The 18,314-nt window shown below is 69.3% G+C and overlaps 3 protein-coding genes across 4 annotated transcripts; 1 reads left to right on the top strand and 2 right to left on the bottom strand.

Moving 5' to 3' along the window:
• Positions 1–1,184: 1,184 nt before the first annotated feature.
• On the bottom strand, positions 1,185–5,460 carry B9D2 (B9 domain containing 2). The gene is made up of 4 exons (XM_082077608.1): positions 5,331–5,460; positions 5,165–5,260; positions 4,036–4,161; positions 1,185–2,486 (listed from the first exon to the last, which is right to left on the bottom strand). The coding sequence occupies exons 2-4, from the start codon at positions 5,250–5,252 to the stop codon at positions 2,173–2,175; spliced, it is 528 nt and encodes a 175-aa protein (XP_081933734.1). The 5' UTR covers positions 5,253–5,260; positions 5,331–5,460; the 3' UTR covers positions 1,185–2,172.
• A 432-nt stretch (positions 5,461–5,892) lies between these two features.
• EXOSC5 (exosome component 5) lies at positions 5,893–11,368 on the bottom strand. 2 transcript variants are annotated; one of them, XM_082077611.1, is made up of 6 exons: positions 11,209–11,368; positions 11,004–11,117; positions 10,028–10,149; positions 7,198–7,338; positions 6,126–6,215; positions 5,893–6,028 (listed from the first exon to the last, which is right to left on the bottom strand). In XM_082077611.1, exons 1-6 carry the CDS (start codon positions 11,297–11,299, stop codon positions 5,936–5,938), a joined length of 651 nt encoding a protein of 216 aa, XP_081933737.1. In that variant the 5' UTR covers positions 11,300–11,368; the 3' UTR covers positions 5,893–5,935. The 2 variants fall into 2 exon arrangements, with proteins under 2 accessions (XP_081933737.1, XP_081933736.1); XM_082077610.1 differs by lacking the exons at positions 5,893–6,028; positions 6,126–6,215; positions 7,198–7,338 and adding an exon at positions 7,496–7,954.
• Positions 11,369–11,706: 338 nt separating this feature from the next.
• Positions 11,707–18,025, top strand: BCKDHA (branched chain keto acid dehydrogenase E1 subunit alpha; the record flags this gene model as incomplete). Its single annotated transcript, XM_082077609.1, is given in 10 exon segments — positions 11,707–11,816; positions 13,147–13,302; positions 14,471–14,557; positions 14,713–14,821; positions 16,377–16,423; positions 16,719–16,743; positions 16,746–16,796; positions 16,799–16,831; positions 17,818–17,828; positions 17,830–18,025. Coding segments are annotated over 10 exon segments (805 nt in total), but the record flags the coding sequence as incomplete, so codon positions are not given.
• Positions 18,026–18,314: the final 289 nt, after the last annotated feature.

Genomic DNA, 18,314 nt, shown 5'->3' with positions numbered 1-18,314 from the left:
CCCTGAACTTGGATAGACCCCCCCTGGACCAGGATAGACCCCCTGGACTGGGATAGACCCCCCCCTGGACCGGGATAGACCCCTGAACTTGGATAGACCCCCCTGGACCAGGATAGACCCCCCTGGACTGGGATAGACCCCCTGAATGGGGATACACACCCCAAAACTGGGATGACCCCCCCAAAAGCGAGATAAGCCGCTAAAAAACGAGGTGCCCCCCCCAAAGGGGACACCGGCCCCAAACCGGGGTGCTCCCCCAAAACGGGGACACCCGAAAGCGGGACCCCCCGAACTGAGAGAACCCCCTAAAAACCGAGATAAACCCCCAAACTGCGACCCCCCAAACCGCGACCCCCCGAACCGAGACAACCCCCCAAACACCGAGGGCCCCCCCAAAGCGGGGGCACCCGCTCCGAACCGGAGCCCCCAAACCGGGACGCCCCAAACAAACGACACACCCCCCAAAACGGGGATGCCCCCCCCCCCCCCGCAGCGGGAAACCGGCCCCCAAAGCGGGGACACCCCCCCCCCCTCCAAAAAAACCGCCCCCCCCCGCCGGTCCCTGCCCGAGTGTCCGTCCCGCCGTCCGTGTCCGTGTGTCCGTCCCGCTCCCCGCGCGGCGCGGCCGGAACGGGGCGGCCCCACCCAGGAAACGCCGCGGGGGGGACGGGGCCGCCCCCCCTTCCGCCCGGCGGGAACGGGAAACTGAGTCACGGCCGGGGGGACCCGCGGGGACCCAGGCGTCCGGGACCCCCCCCAAGGAGGGACCCCCCCGGAGGGACCCAGGCATCCGGTACCCCCTGGAAGGACCCCCAGAGGGACCCCCCCTCCCCAGAAGGACCCAGGCGTCCGGGTCCCCCGGAGGGACCCCCTCCAGAAGGACCCCCAGAGGGACCCAGGCGTCCGGGACCCCCCCAAGAGACCCCCAGAGGGACCCAGGCGTCCGGGCCCCCCCCGGAGAGACCCCCAGAGGGACCCCCAGAAGGACCCAGGCGTCCGGGAACCCCCTGGTGGGACCCCCAGAGTGACCCGGCGTCTGGGACCCCCCCGAGGGACCCCCCCGAAGGACCCAGGCGTCCGGGCGCCTCCCCGCCCCCCGCAGGCCCAGACGTCTGGGCCGTTTCCTCCCCCCCCGCGGGGACGGGGGGACACGGGTGACACCCCAAGTGACCGGGAACCAAAGCTGCTGTCAGAAGAGCTTTATGGGGGGGACACAGGGGGTCCCCACAGCGACCCCCCAGCCAGGGGAGGGATGGACAGGGGGACGCAATGGACGGGACAATGACAGGGGGACCCCGGTGTCCTGTCCTGGGGGGACAAGTGTGACACCCTGGGGGGGGACAAGTGTGACACCCTGGGGGGGGACAAGTGTCACATCCTGGGGGGGACAGTGTCACATCCTGGGGGTCCCCAGTGTCCGGTCCTGGGGGTGTCAGGTGTCCCATCCTTGGGGACCCCGGTGTCCCATCTGGGGGGTCCTGGGTGTCCCATCCTTGGGGACCCTGGTGTCCTGTCCTGGGGGGTCCTGGGGTCCCCAGTGTCCGGTCCTGGGGGTGTCAGGTGTCCCATCCTTGGGGACCCCAGTGTCCCATCCGGGGGGTCCTGGGGTCCCCAGTGTCCCATCCTGGGGGTCCCAGGTGTCCCATCCTGGGGGTCTCAGGTGTCCCATCCTTGGGGACCCCAGTGTCCCATCCGGGGGGTCCCAGGTGTCCCATCCTGGGGGGTCCTGGTGTCCCATCCTTGGGGACCCCGGTGTCCCGTTCTGGGGGGTCTCAGGTGTCCCATCCTTGGGGACCCCGGTGTCCCATCCTGGGGGTCCAGGGGGGTCCTATCCGGGGGGTCGGGGTGTCTCAGGTGTCCCATCCGGGGGGTCCCGGTGTTGTGTCCTGGGGGGGTCCCGGTGTCCCATCCGGGGGGTCCCGGTGTCCTGGGGGTCCCGGTGTCCTGGGGGTCCCATCCAGGGGGTCCCATCCGGGGGGTCCCGGTGTCCTGGGGTCCCATCCGGGGGGTCCCATCCAGGGGGTTCCGGGTGTCCCGTGCTGGGGGTCCCAGTGTCCTGGGGGTCCCATCCGGGGGGTCCCAGTGTCCTGGGGGTCCCGGTGTCCTGGGGGTCCCATCCGGGGGGTCCTGGGGGTCCCATCCGGGGGGTCCCATCCGGGGGTCCCGGGCCGCTCAGCACTGGACGCCGAAGCGGCCGAAGTGCCGCAGCAGCACCCCCAGCTGCAGGTGCACGGTGCCGGCGGCCTCGGTGCGCAGCCGGAACCGCTCGCCGGCGCCCGCGGCCTCGGGGGGCACGCGGAGCTGGGGCCCCCCCCCCAGCAGGCGCCGGCGCAGCCGCTCGCGCCACGAGCCGCGCGGGCGCCAGGTGACGCAGGACAGCGCGTGGCAGCCGGGGGCGGCCGGCACGTGGCAGCTGCCGTAGCCCAGCACCGCGGCGCGGCCGAAGCCGTCCTGGTGCCACACCTGGACGTGCAGCTGCGGCCACCCTGGGGACACGGGACATGGGGGTCAGGGACACGGGGACATGGGGACACGGGGACATGGGGGTCAGGGACACGGGGACATGGGGACACGGGGGTGACAGGGACACAGAGCCCGTAGCCCAGCACCGCGGCCGAAGCCGTCCTGGTGCCACACCTGGACATGCAGCTGCGGCCACCCTGGGGACATGGGACATGGGGGTCAGGGACACGGGGACATGGGGACACGGGGACATGGGGGTCAGGGACACGGGGACATGGGGACACGGGGGTGACAGGGACACAGAGCCCGTAGCCCAGCACCGCGGCCGAAGCCGTCCTGGTGCCACACCTGGACATGCAGCTGCGGCCACCCTGGGGACATGGGACATGGGGGTCAGGGACACGGGGACATGGGGACACGGGGACATGGGGACATGGGGACACGGGGGTGACAGGGACACGGGGACATGGGGACACGGGGACATGGGGGGACACAGAGCCCGTAGCCCAGCACCGCGGCCGAAGCCGTCCTGGTGCCACACCTGGACGTGCAGCTGCGGCCACCCTGGGGACATGGGACATGGGGGTCAGGGACACAGGGACATGGGGACACGGGGACATGGGGACACGGGGACATGGGGACACAGGGACATGGGGGTGACAGGGACACGGGGACATGGGGACACAGGGACATGGGGGTCAGGGACACGGGGACACGGGGACACGGGGACATGGGGGTCAGGGACACGGGGACATGGGGACATGGGGGGACACAGGGACACAGAGCCCGTAGCCCAGCACCGCGGCCGAAGCCGTCCTGGTGCCACACCTGCACGTGCAGCTGCGGCCACCCTGGGGACACGGGACACGGTCGGGGACACGGGGACATGGGGACACGGGGACATGGGGGACATGGGGACATGGGGGGGACATGGGGGGACACGGGGACACGGGGACATGGGGGGACATGGGGACATGGGTGTCAGGGACATGGGGGTGACAGGAACATGAGGGGGGACACAGGGGGACAAGGGAGCCAGGGACATGGGGGGACAGGTGATCAGGAACATGGGGACAGGGACATGGGGACAGGGACATGGGGGGACGAAGGGTCAGGAACATGGGGACAGGGACATGGGGACAGGGGGTCAGGGACATGGGGACAGAGGGACAGGGACATGGGGAGAGGGACATGGGGGGACAGGGACACAGGAGAGGGACAGGGTGGGGACAGACGGGTCGGGGGACAGGAGGTCAGGGACACAGGGACAGTGGGGGACAGGGATTAGGGACACAGGGACACGGGGGGAGAGGAACACGGGGGGACAGGCGGACAGGGCCATGGGGACACAGGGACACGGGGACACGGGGACACGGGGACACAGGGACACGGGGACACGGGGACACGGGGACACGGGGACAGGGGGACACAGGGCCATGGGGGGACAGGGCCATGGGGATGAGGGACACAGGGACACGGGGACACGGGGACACGGGGACACAGGGACACAGGGCCATGGGGACACAGGGACACGGGGACACAGGGACACGGGGGTGGGGACGGGGGGGGTACCTTGCAGGCCCTTGGTGGCCAAGTGCACGTCGAGCGGGTGGCACCAAAAGGCCACGTCCCCGGCCTGGGGCTCGTCCACCTGCGTCTGCCCCGAGCGCCGCCCCGACAGCAGCTGCCAGGCGCCCCCTGCGCGGGACCGGCGCCGTGTCCCCATGTCCCCATGTCACCCCGGTCACCCCGTGTGTCCCCATGTCACCCCCAGTCACCCCGTCTGCCCCGGTCACCCCGTGTGTCCCCATGTCCCCATGTCCCCATGTCACCCCCGGTCACCCCGTGTCCCCATGTCACCCCCAGTCACCCCGGTCACCCCGTGTCCCCATGTCACCCCCAGTCACCCCGGTCACCCCGTCTGCCCCAAGCGCAGCCCCGACAGCAGCTGCCAGGCGCCCCCTGAGCCAGACCGGCGCCGTGTCCCCGTGTCCCCATGTCCCCTGGTCACCCCCAGTCACCCCGGTCACCCCGTGTCCCCCGGTCACCCCGTGTGTCCCCATGTCCCCTGGTCACCCCGGTCACCCTGTCTGCCCCCGTGTCCCCCGGTCACCCCGTGTCCCCCGGTGTCCCCATGTCCCCCAGTCACCCCCGGTCACCCCGGTCACCCCGTGTCCCCCCGTGTCCCCCGGTCACCCCCAGTCACCCCCGGTCACCCCGTGTCCCCCGGTCACTCCCGGTCACCCCCATGTCCCTCCTGGGTTCCCCCCCCGGTCCCCCCCGTGTCACCTGGTCACGCCCACTCACCTGGTCACGCCCACTCACCTGGTCACGCCCAGTCACACCCCGTGTCCCCCGGGTCACTCCCGGTCACCCTCGTGTCCCTCCCGGGTCACTCCCGGTCACTCCCCAGTCACCGCGTGTCCCGCCCCCCCGTGTCCCCCGCCCCCCCCGCGTCCCCTCACCCGCGTGTCACCGCGTGTCCCGCCCCCCCGTGTCCCCCGGTCACTCCCGGTCACCCCCATGTACCTCCCGGGTCACTCCCGGTCACCTGGTCACGCCCCGTCGCCCCCCGTGTCCCCCCCCCCACGCCCCCCGCCCCCTCACCCGCGTGCAGCCCCCACGTGCAGAACAGCCGCCCCGCCCCCCCTCACCCGCGTGCAGCCCCCACGTGCAGAACAGCCGCCCCGCCCCCCCTCACCCGCGTGCAGCCCCCACGTGCAGAACAGCCGCCGCTGCTCGAAGCCGCTGCCGCCCACGATCTGCCCGATGAGGTGAAGCTCGGCCATGGCGCGGCCTGCGGGGGGGGGCTCGGTGAGGGGGGGTCACGGCCCCGCCCCCCCGCACCCCAAAACCCCCGTTTTTACCCCAATTCACACCCCGCGCTGCTCGACGCCGCGCAACGGGACGGGCCGCCCGCACTTCCGGCGCCGGTTGCCGCGGCAACGCGCGCTTCCGCCCAACGCTGCCCCCCGAGTGGTTGCGCCGCCGCGAGCCCCGCCCCTGCCGGCGCAGGCGCTTTGGGGGTACAGAAGCAGCATGGCCGTACTCCAGCGGCCATCTTGGTGTACGGCTGCGGGACGCGCCCGTGAGCCGCCATAACGGGACGGTCAGAGTGTGGCGGACAATGGCGGCCGCCATCTTGGGCGCGTCAGTGTGCGTGTGGCCCGCCATGTTGGGGAGGTCCCCACGCGGCGCCATGTTGGGTGTACAGGTGCGTACTGCGGCTTGCGCTCCGCCATCTTGGGAAGGTCACAGCGCGGCGCCATGTTGGGTGTACAGGTGCGTACTGCGGCTTGCGCTCCGCCATCTTGGGAAGGTCACAGCGCGGCGCCCGACCCGAGCCGCCATCTTGGGTGTCCCAGCACAGGCGTCCCCACCCGTGTCCCCACCCGCGTGGCGCTGCACAGACTGAGACACGCAGGGGGGGGGGGGCGTGGGTTGTTTACTGCGAGCTGGGGGCCAGCGGGGGTCAGGATTTGGAGTATTTCCGCCGGACGCAGTCGCGGTAGAAGCCGAAGATGGAGTCCGCGGCGCGCTGTGCCGCCGCCAGGCAGCGCTGCATCTGCGGGAACGGGAGCGGTGGGCGGGGGGGGGGCGGTCCTGCCCCCCCGAGCCCCCCCGGGGCCGGTCCTGCCCCCCCGAGCCCCCCCGCCCCTCACCTCCTCCGCGGAGCAGCTCCCCCTGCTGGAGGCCGCCAGCACCTTCCGCTCCACGCTGGCGATGGCGAACGTGAGCACGGCGCGGGCGTCCTGGCAACGGGGGGGCAGGGGGGGTCAGATGGTCAGGGGGGGCACAGGGGCTGGGGGGGGTCAGGGGGGCACAGGGATTGGGGGGGTCAGAGGGCACATGGATTGAGGGGGTCAGGGGGGCACAGGGATGGGGGGGGTCAGAGGGTTTGGGGGGGGTCAGAGGGGTCAGGGGGCTCAGAGGCTTTGGGGGGGGTCAGGGGGGCACAGGGATTGGGGGGGTGAGAGGATTTGGGGGGGGGTCAGGGGGGCACATGGATTGAGGGGGTCAGAGGGGTCAGGGGGGCACAGGGATGGGGGGGCAGGGGGCTTGGGGGCTCAGAGGGTTTGGGGGGGGTCAGGGGGGCACAGGGACTGGGGGGGTCAGAGGATTTGGGGGGGGTCAGGGGGGCACAGGGACTGTGGGGGTCAGAGGGTTTGGGGAGGGTCAGGGGGGCACATGGATTGGGGGGGTCAGAGGGGTCAGGGGGGCACAGGGATGGGGGGTCACGAGGTTTGGGGGGGGGTCAGGGGGGCACAGGGATGGGGGGGGTCAGAGGGTTTGAGGTCGAGGGGGGCACAGGGATGGGGGGTCAGGAGGTTTGGGGGGTCAGGGGGGCACAGGGATTGGGGGGGTCAGAGGATTTGGGGGGGGTCAGGGGGGCACAGGGATGGGGGGGGTCAGAGGGTTTGAGAGGTCGAGGGGGGCACAGGGACTGGGGGGGGTCAGGGGGCTCGGAGGGACTTGGGGGGGACTCGGGGGGGCTCAGGGGAGGTCGAGGGGTTTGGGGGGACTCAGGGGGCTCTGGGGGGGCTCAGGGGATTCGGGGGGTCTGGGGGGACTCAGGGGGCTCTGGGGGGGCTCAGGGGGGTTGGAGGGACTTGGGGGGGACTCAGGGTATTCGGGGGGTCTGGGGGGCCTCGGGGGGCTCTGGGGGGGCTCAGGGGATTCGGGGGGTCTGGGGGGACTCGGGGGGCTCCGGGGGGTGGGGGCCGCCCCCCTCACCTGCTCCTGCCGCGCCGTGGGGTCCAGCACCAGGGTCCCGTCGGGGCCCAGGGCGCAGGTGACGCCGCAGAACAGGGCGCAGAGCGGGACCCCCGCGTCCAGCAGCGCCAGGCAGGCGGCGTTGAGGCAGCACGAGAGCAGCTGCGCGTCAAGGACAACGGGACCCCAAAACAGAGACACCCCGAAACACAGACACCCCAACACACACACACAGACACCCCAACACACACCCCAACACACACAGACACCCCAAACCCCCGCGTCCAGCAGCGCCAGGCAGGCGGCGTTGAGGCAGCACGAGAGCAGCTGCGCGTCAAGGACAACGGGACCCCAAACAGAGACACCCCAAAACACCCCGAAACACCCCAACACACACCCCAACACACCCCAAAACACACAGACACCCCAACACACACACACAGACACCCCAAACCCCCGCGTCCAGCAGCGCCAGGCAGGCGGCGTTGAGGCAGCACGAGAGCAGCTGCGCGTCAAGGACAACGGGACCCCAAAACAGAGACACCCCGAAACACCCCGAAACACCCCAACACACACACACAGACACCCCAAACCCCCGCGTCCAGCAGCGCCAGGCAGGCGGCGTTGAGGCAGCACGAGAGCAGCTGCGCGTCAAGGACAACGGGACCCCAAACAGAGACACCCCGAAACACAGACACCCCAAAACACACACACAGACACCCCAAACCCCCGCGTCCAGCAGCGCCAGGCAGGCGGCGTTGAGGCAGCACGAGAGCAGCTGCGCGTCAAGGACAACAGGACCCCAAACAGAGACACCCCGAAACACAGACACCCCGAAACACACCCCAACACACACCCCAACACACACCCCAAACGGCCCCAAACACAGAGACACCCCACGCCTTCCCCAGACACCCCCCAAACCCCCCAAGAGACACAGAGACCCCCCCAGACCCAGCCAAACACACAGACACCCCCCAAGAGACACAGAGACCCCCCCAAGAGACACAGAGACCCCCCCCAGACCCAGCCAAACACACAGACACCCCCAAGAGACACAGAGACCCCCCCAGACCCAGCCAAACACACAGACACCCCCAAGAGACACACAGACACCCCCCAAGAGACACACAGACACCCCCCAAGAGACACACAGACACCCCCAGACCCAGCCAAACACACAGACACCCCCCAAGAGACACAGAGACCCCCCCAAGAGACACAGAGACCCCCCCAAGAGACACAGAGACCCCCCCAAGAGACACACAGAGAGCCCCCCAAGGGACACACAGAGAGCCCCCCAAGGGACACACAGAGAGCCCCCCAGACCCGGCCAAACACACAGAGACCCCCCCAAGAGACACAGAGACCCCCCCAAGAGACACAGAGACCCCCCTCAGACCCAGCCAAACACACAGACACCCCCCAAGGGACACAGAGACCCCCCCAAGAGACACAGAGACCCCCCCAAGGGACACAGAGACCCCCCCCGACCCGGCCAAACACACAGACACCCCCCAAGAGACACACAGACACCCCCCAAGAGACACAGAGACCCCCCCAAGAGACACACAGAGAGCCCCCCAAGAGACACACAGAGAGCCCCCCAGACCCGGCCAAACACACAGAGAGCCCCCCAAGGGACACACAGAGAGCCCCCCAAGGGACACACAGAGAGCCCCCCAAGGGACACACAGAGAGCCCCCCAGACCCAGCCAAACACACAGAGACCCCCCAAGAGACACAGAGACCCCCCCAAGAGACACAGAGACCCCCCCCAAGAGACACAGAGACGCCCCCCAGACCCGGCCTAACACACAGACACCCCCCAAGAGACACAGAGACCCCCCCAAGAGACACAGAGACCCCCCCAAGAGACACACAGAGAGCCCCCCAAGGGACACACAGAGAGCCCCCCAGACCCAGCCAAACACACAGAGACCCCCCAAGAGACACAGAGACCCCCCCAAGAGACACAGAGACCCCCCCAAGAGACACAGAGACCCCCCCAAGAGACACAGAGACCCCCCCAAGAGACACAGAGACGCCCCCCAGACCCGGCCTAACACACAGACACCCCCCAAGAGACACAGAGACCCCCCCAAGAGACACAGAGACCCCCCCAAGAGACACACAGAGACCCCCCCAAGAGACACACAGAGAGCCCCCCAAGAGACACACAGAGAGCCCCCCAAGAGACACACAGAGAGCCCCCCAAGGGACACAGAGACCCCCCCAAGAGACACAGAGACCCCCCCCAGACCCAGCCAAACACACAGACACCCCCCCAAGAGACACAGAGACCCCCCCAAACCACACAGAGAGCCCCCCAAGGGACACAGAGACCCCCCCCGACCCGGCCAAACACACAGACACCCCCCAAGAGACACAGAGACCCCCCCAAGAGACACAGAGACCCCCCCAAGAGACACAGAGACCCCCCCAAGAGACACAGAGACCCCCCCAAGAGACACAGAGACCCCCCCAAGAGACACAGAGACCCCCCCAAACCACACAGAGAGCCCCCCAAGGGACACAGAGACCCCCCCCGACCCGGCCAAACACACAGACACCCCCCAAGAGACACAGAGACCCCCCCAAGAGACACAGAGACCCCCCCAGACCCAGCCAAACACACAGACACCCCCCAAGGGACACAGAGACCCCCCCAAGAGACACAGAGACCCCCCCAGACCCAGCCAAACACACAGACACCCCCCAAGGGACACAGAGACCCCCCCAAGAGACACAGAGACCCCCCCAAACCACACAGACACCCCCCAAGAGACACAGAGACCCCCCCAAACCACACAGACACCCCCCAAGAGACACAGAGACCCCCCCGGGATACGGAGCCGCCGTCGCTCAGCACCTGCAGCACCAGCGTGACGGCCGAGCGGGGGTGCAGCCCCCCCAGCAGCACGGCCTCGCACGTCCCGCGCAGCAGCTGCTCCCGGCTGCGCTCCAGCACCCCTGCGGGCACCCGGGGGGGGACACCGGGGGTTGGGGGGGGGGACGCCCGGGAAGGGGGACACCCGGGGGTTGGGGGGGACACCCCAGGATTGGGGGGGGACACCCCGGGATTGGGGGGGGGACACCCCGGGATTGGGGGGGGGACACCCCGGGAATGTTGGAGGGGGGGAACCAGGAGGGTTGTGGGGGGGACACCCCGGGGGGCTGTGGGGGGGACACCCGGGGGGTTTGGGGGTGGGATACCCTGGGAATGTTGGGGGGGGAACCAGGAGGGTTGTGGGGGGGACACCCGGGGGGTTTGGGGGGGGACACCCCGGGGGGTTGGGGGGGGGGGACACCCGGGGGGTTTGGGGGGGGGACACCCGGGACGGGGGACACCCGGGGGGCTGGGGGGGGGGGACACCCGGGGGGCTGGGGGGGGGGGGAACCAGGAGGGTTGTGGGGGGGACACCCCGGGAGGTTGGGGGGGACACCCGGGGGGTTTGGGGGGGGGACACCCCGGGGGGTTGGGGGGGGGACACCCCGGGAATGTTGGGGGGGGAACCAGGAGGGTTGTGGGGGGGACACCCCGGGGGGTTTGGGGGGGGGACACCCCGGGGGGGCTGGGGGGGACACCCCGGGAATGTTGGGGGGGGACACCCGGGGGGTTTGGGGGGGGGGACACCCGGGGGGTTTGGGGGGGGGGACACCCCGGGAATGTTGGAGGGGGGGAACCAGGAGGGTTGTGGGGGGGACAGCCGGGGGGTTTGGGGGGGACACCCCGGGGGGTTTGGGGGGGGGACACCCGGGGGGTTGGGGGGGACACCCGGGGGGTTTGGGGGGGACACCCGGGGGGCTGGGGGGGACACACCCACCTGGCAGCCCCACCTTGGGCCGCAGCAGCACCTCGAGCGCCGCCCGGTCCGGGAGCTCCCGGCTGCCCCTCACCTCGGCGGGGCCGTACAGCCCGGCCAGCACCGACGTGGCGCCTGCGGGCGGACGGGACCGGGTCACCGGGAGCCCCGGGGAGCCCCGGGGAGGCCCCGGGGAGGCCCCGGGGAGCGGGAGGCCCCGGCTCACCCTGCACGAAGGCGGCGGAGCCGTCGGGCCGCGACAGCAGCGCCTGCTCGGAGCAGAACGGCCGCAGGCTGCTCCCGCCGCTCGCCGCCATCGCCGCCGCCGCTTCCGGCCGCCGCGCCCCGCCTCTTCCGCTTTTTGTACCGCCCCGAGGGCGTGGCCTCGCCCAACGGCGAAGCGCCCACTTGAGGCCGAGGCCACGCCCCGTTGTTTGGGCCACGCCCCCGCCGTTGACCACGCCTCTCTTGTTTGACCACGCCTCCGTTGTTTGGGCACGCCCCACCGTTGGGTCACGCCCCCTCAGTTGACCACGCCCCCCAGTTGACCACGCCTGTTATTTGACCACGCCCACACAGGTCGGCGACGCCCCCGTTGTTTGGCCACGCCCTCGCCGGTTGGCCACGCCCCGTTGTTTGGCCCGCCACGCCGTTGGGCCACGTCCCCGCCGTTGGCCACGCCCCGTTGTTTGGCCCGCCACGCCGTTGGGCCACGCCCCCGCCGTTGGCCACGCCCCCGGGAAGATGGCGGCGATGGCGGCGCTGCGGTCGCTGCGCTGGCGGCTCCGGCGGCTCCAGCGGCTCCCGGGCCCGGGTCGAGGCCTCGGCAGCGCCGTGAGTGGGCGGGGGGCACGGGGACCCGCCCCCGAGCGGCCCGGAGCCCCCCGGGCTGGCCCGGAACCCCCCCCGGGCCGGCCCTGTCCCCGTGTCCCCCCCCTCCATCCCCGTGTCCCCCAACCTGTCCCCGTGTCCCCCACCCCTGTGTCCCCCCACCCATGTCCCCAGATCCCCGTGTCCCCACGTCGTGTCCCCACATCCACACGTCACGTCCCCGTGTCCCCGTGTCCCCATGTCCCCGTGTCCCCATGTCCCCATGTCCCCATGTCCCCGTGTCCCTGTGTCCCCATGTCCCCATGTCCCCATGTCCCCATGTCCCTGTCCCCATGTCCCCATGTCCCCGTGTCCCCATGTCCCCGTGTCCCCATGTCCCCGTGTCCCCATGTCCCCACGTCCCTGTCCCCATGTCCCCATGTCCCCGTGTCCCCATGTCCCCGTGTCCCCATGTCCCCATGTCCCCATGTCCCTGTGTCCCCGTGTCCCTGTGTCCCCGTGTCCCCATGTCCCCATGTCCCCGTGTCCCCGTGTCCCCCATGTCCCCATGTCCCCGTGTCCCCGTGTCCCCATGTCCCCATGTCCCCATGTCCCTGTGTCCCCGTGTCCCTGTGTCCCCGTGTCCCTGTGTCCCTGTGTCGTTTCCCCACATCCTCGTGTCCCCATCCCCATGTCCCCCCGTCCCCATGTCCCCGTGTCCCCCCGTCCCCCCATCCCTGTGTCTCCTTGTCCCCCTGTCCCCCCATCCCCATGTCCCCCTGTCCCCCCGTCCCCCCCTCCCTGTGTCCCCCTGTCCCCCGTCCCCCCATCCCTGTGTCCCCATATCCCCCTGTCCCCCCATCCTTGTGTCTCCTTGTCCCCATGTCCCCCCATCCCCGTGTCCCCCTGTCCCCATATCCCCCTGTCCCCCCATCCCCATGTCCCCCTGTCCCCCGGTCCGCCCATCCCCGTGTCCCCCTGTCCCCCCATCCCGGCTCTTTGTCCCCCGGGGGTGGCACAGGAGGGAGGTTCCCGGGGCCCTTTGGGGGGTTTTGGGGACAGTGACCTGGGGTGACCTGCGGTGACCTGGGGTGACCCGTGATGACCTGGGGTGACCTGGGGTGACCCGGGGTGACCTGTGGTGACCCGCGGTGACCTGGGGTGACCCGCGGTGACCCACGGTGACCCGGGGTGACCCAAGGTGACCTGTGGTGACCCGCGGTGACCCGTGGTGACCCATGGTGACCCATGGTGACCTGTGGTGACCCATGGTGACCCGAGGTGACCCGCGGTGACCTGGGGTGACCCGCGGTGACCCGCGGTGACCCGCGGTGACCCGCTGCCCCGGTGGCAGGAGCTCCCCCCGGAGGAGAAGCCGCAGTTCCCCGGCGCCTCGGCCGAGTTCGCCGACCGGCTGGAGTTCATCCAGCCCAACGTGGTGTCGGGGATCCCGGTGTACCGCGTCATGGACCGGCAGGGCCACGTGGTCAGCGCCGGCCAGGACCCGCAGGTGGGACACGGGGACACGGGGACACACGGGGACACCTTGGGGACACCTTGGGGACACCCCGGGGATGGGACGGGACCGGCAGGGCCACGTGGTCAGCGCCGGCCAGGACCCCCAGGTGCGACACGGGGACACGGGGACACACGGGGACACCTTGGGGACACCCCGGGGATGGGATGGACCGGCAGGGCCACGTGGTCAGCGCCGGCCAGGACCCCCAGGTGGGACACGGGGACACGGGGACACTGTGGGGACACACAGGGACACCTTGGGGACACCCCGGGGACACCCCGGGGATGGGATGGACCGGCAGGGCCACGTGGTCAGCGCCGGCCAGGACCCCCAGGTGGGACACGGGGACACGGGGACACACGGGGACACGTGGGACACCTTGGGGACACCCCGGGGATGGGATGGACCGGCAGGGCCACATGGTCAGCGCCGGCCAGGACCCCCAGGTGGGACGCGGGGACACTGTGGGGACACCTTGGGGACACCTGGGACACTGGGGATACCCTGGGGACACTGGGAACACCTGGGATACTGTGGGGACATGTGGGACACCAGGAATACCCTGGGGACACCTGGGGACACTGTGGGGACACCTGGGACATCAGGGATACCCTGGGGACACCTGGGACACTGGGGACACTGTGGGGACATCAGGGATACCTGGGACACTGTGGGGACACCTGGGACATCAGGGATACCCTGGGGACATCTGGGACATTGGGGACACTGTGGGGACACCAGGGATACCCTGGGGACACTGGGAACACCTGGGATACTGTGGGACATGTGGGACACCAGGAATACCTTAGGGACACCTGGGGACACTGTGGGGACACCTGGGACATCAGGGATACCCTGGGGACACCTGGGACACTGGGGACACTGTGGGGACAGCTGGGATACCCTGGGGACACCTGGGGACACTGTGGGAACACCTGGGACATCAGGGATACCCTGGGGACACCTGGGACACTGGGGACACTGTGGGGACACCAGGGATACCTGGGGACAGACGGGACCCACGGGGCCACTGGTCAGCACTGACCAGGACCCGCAGGTTGGGGACACTGGGGACACCCACGGCGGGTCCCCACCCCCATGTCCCCAACCCTGGTGTCCCCAAACGTCCCCAACCGTCCCCAAATGTCCCCTGGCGCAGCTGCCCAAGGAGCAGGTGCTGAAGCTCTACAAGACCATGACGCTGCTCAACACCATGGACCGCATCCTGTACGAGTCCCAGCGCCAGGTGGGGACGGGGGACACGGGGACGCCCCGCGGCGGGACCCCCGTGACACCCCCGGTGACACCCCCGTGACACCCCCCGTGACACCCCCGTGACACCCCCGGTGACACCCCCGTGACACCCCCGTGACACCCCCCGTGACACCCCCGTGTCCCCAGGGCCGCATCTCGTTCTACATGACCAACTACGGCGAGGAGGGGACGCACGTGGGCAGCGCGGCCGCGCTGGACGACGGGGACCTGGTGTTCGGGCAGTACCGCGAGGCGGGTGAGGGACAGGGACAGGGGACATGGGGACACGGGGGGACATGGGGACACGGGGACCTGGTGTTCGGGCAGTACCGCGAGGCGGGTGAGGGACAGGGGACATGGGACATGGGGACACGGGGACCTGGTGTTCGGGCAGTACCGCGAGGCGGGTGAGGGACAGGGGACATGGGGACATGGGACACGGGGACACGGGGACCTGGGTGTTCGGGCAGTACCGCGAGGCGGGTGAGGGACAGGGACAGGGGACATGGGGACATGGGGACACGGGGGGACATGGGGACACGGGGACATGGTGTTCGGGCAGTACCGCGAGGCGGGTGAGGGACAGGGACAGGGGACATGGGGACACGGGGGGACACGGGGGACACGGGGGGACATGGGGACACGGGGACCTGGTGTTCGGGCAGTACCGCGAGGCAGGTGAGGGACAGGGACAGGGGACATGGGGACACGGGGGGACATGGGGACACGGGGACCTGGTGTTCGGGCAGTACCGCGAGGCGGGTGAGGGACAGGGACAGGGGACATGGGGACACGGGACACGGGGGGACATGGGGACACGGGGACCTGGTGTTCGGGCAGTACCGCGAGGCGGGTGAGGGACAGGGACAGGGGACATGGGGACACGGGGGGACATGGGGACCTGGTGTTCGGGCAGTACCGCGAGGCGGGTGAGGGACAGGGGACATGGGGACATGGGGGGACATGGGGGGACACGGGGACACGGGGACCTGGTGTTCGGGCAGTACCGCGAGGCGGGTGAGGGACAGGGGACATGGGGACATGGGGACATGGGGACACGGGGGGACACGGGGACCTGGTGTTCGGGCAGTACCGCGAGGCGGGTGAGGGACAGGGACAGGGGACACGGGGGGACATGGGGGACACGGAGGGACATGGGGACACGGGGACCTGGTGTTCGGGCAGCACCGCGAGGCGGGTGAGGGATAGGGACAGGGGACATGGGGACACGGGGACACGGGGACCTGGTGTTCGGGCAGTACCGCGAGGCGGGTGAGGGACAGGGGACATGGGGACACGGGGGGACATGGGGACACGGGGACCTGGTGTTCGGGCAGTACCGCGAGGCGGGTGAGGGACAGGGGGACAGGGGACATGGGGACACGGGGGGACATGGGGACACGGGGACCTGGTGTTCGGGCAGTACCGCGAGGCGGGTGAGGGACAGGGACAGGGGACATGGGGACACGGGGACACGGGGACCTGGTGTTCGGGCAGTACCGCGAGGCGGGTGAGGGACAGGGGACATGGGGACACGGGGACCTGGTGTTCGGGCAGTACCGCGAGGCGGGTGAGGGACAGGGGACACGGGGGGACATGGGGACACGGGGACCTGGTGTTCGGGCAGTACCGCAAGGCGGGTGAGGGACAGGGGACACGGGGGGACATGGGGACACGGGGACCTGGTGTTCGGGCAGTACCGCGAGGCGGGTGAGGGACAGGGACAGGGACACGGGGGGACACAGGAGGACACGGGTACCCGCTGGAGCTGTTCATGGCGCAGTGTCCCCATGTCCCCACGGTGTCCCCAGGGGTGCTGCTGTACCGCGGGTACCCGCTGGAGCTGTTCATGGCGCAGTGTCCCCATGTCCCCATGGTGTCCCCATGTCCCCACGGTGTCCCCATGTCCCCGTGTCCCCAGGGGTGCTGCTGTACCGCGGGTACCCGCTGGAGCTGTTCATGGCGCAGTGTCCCCATGTCCCCATGGTGTCCCCATGTCCCCACGGTGTCCCCGTGTCCCCAGGGGTGCTGCTGTACCGCGGGTACCCGCTGGAGCTGTTCATGGCGCAGTGTCCCCATGTCCCCACGGTGTCCCCGTGTCCCCAGGGGTGCTGCTGTACCGCGGGTACCCGCTGGAGCTGTTCATGGCGCAGTGCTACGGCAACGCCAGCGACCCCGGCAGGGCCGCCAGATGCCGGTTCACTACGGCTGCCGCCAGAGACACTTCGTCACCTCTCGTCCCCGCTGGCCACCCAGATCCCGCAGGGTGAGTGGCACCGTGTCCCCAAACCCCCGTCCCCCAAACACCATGTCCCTGCATTCCCAAATCCCCTGTCCCCAAACACCATGTCCCTGTGTCCCCAAACACCATGTCCCTGTGTCCCCAAACCCCCCCATCCCCAAACCCCCTGTCCCCGGTTCCCCAAACCCCCTGTCCCCAAACACCATGTCCCTGTGTCCCCAAATCCCCCTGTCCCCGCGTCCCCAAACCCCATGTCCCTGTGTCCCCAAACCTCATGTCCCCAAACACCATGTCCCTGTGTCCCCAAACCCCCGTCCCCAAACACCATGTCCCCGTGTCCCCAAACTGCCCTGTGTCCCCAAACCCCCTGTCCCCAAACACCATGTCCCTGCATTCCCAAATCCCCTGTCCCCAAACCCCGTGTCCCTGTGTCCCCAAACCCCCGTCCCCAAACCCCCTGTCCCTGTGTCCCCAAACTGCCCGTGTCCTCAAACCCGTGTCCCCACATCCTGTGTCCTGAAACCCCGCGTCCCCGTGTCCCCAAACCCCGTGTCCCCGCGTCCCCCCATGTCCCCACGTCTCCCACGTCCCTACATCCCCCACGTTCCCCAGTGTCCCCCCATGTCCCCACGTCCCTACATCCCCCACGTTCCCCAGTGTCCCCCATGTCCTCACGTCCCCCCATCTCACATCCCCCACGTCCTCCACCCCCCATGTCCCCCCACATCCCACATCCCCCATATCCCCATGTCCCCCATGCCCCCCACATCCCCCCATGTCCCCCACGTCCCCACATTCCCCCATGTCCCCACATCCCCCCACGTCCCCACATCCCCCCATGTCCCCGTGTCCCCCACGTCCCCACATCCCCAGGTCCCCATGTCCCCATATCCCCCCACATCCCCCCACATCCCCCTATGTCCCCATGTCCCCATATCCCCCCACATCCCCCTATGTCCCCATGTCCCCACATCCCCCCACGTCCCCACGTCCCCGTCCCCGTCCCGCAGCGGTGGGCGCCCGCCTACGCCATCAAGCGGGCGCACGCCAGCCGCGCCGTCATCTGCTACTTCGGGGAGGGGGCGGCGAGCGAGGGCGACGCGCACGCCGGCTTCAACTTCGCGGCCACGCTGGACTGCCCCGTCGTCTTCTTCTGCCGCAACAACGGCTACGCCATCTCCACGCCCACGCACGAGCAGTACCGCGGCGACGGCATCGGTAACCGGGCACGGCGCCGCAGCCGCAGCGGTTGAAATGGCATCCTTTTCACATTTCAAATTTCAAATTTCAAATTATTTCAAATTTCAAAATTTCAAAATTTCAAAATTTCAAAATTTCAAAATTTCAAAATTTCAAAATTTCAAAATTTCAAAATTTCAAATTTACAAATTCAAAATTTCAAATTTCAAAATCTCAAAAATTCCAAATTTCAAAATTTCCAAATTTCAAATTCAGAATTTAAATTTCCAAATTTCAAAATTCAAAATTTCAAAATTTCAAATTTCAA

The sequence above is a fragment of the Streptopelia decaocto genome (assembly GCF_964273445.1).
Source record: "Streptopelia decaocto genome assembly, contig: HAP1_SCAFFOLD_1827, whole genome shotgun sequence".
Classification (NCBI taxonomy): domain Eukaryota; kingdom Metazoa; phylum Chordata; class Aves; order Columbiformes; family Columbidae; genus Streptopelia; species Streptopelia decaocto.
Note: the sequence above shows the minus strand (reverse complement) of the source record. Positions and strands in the feature narration are given on the sequence as shown.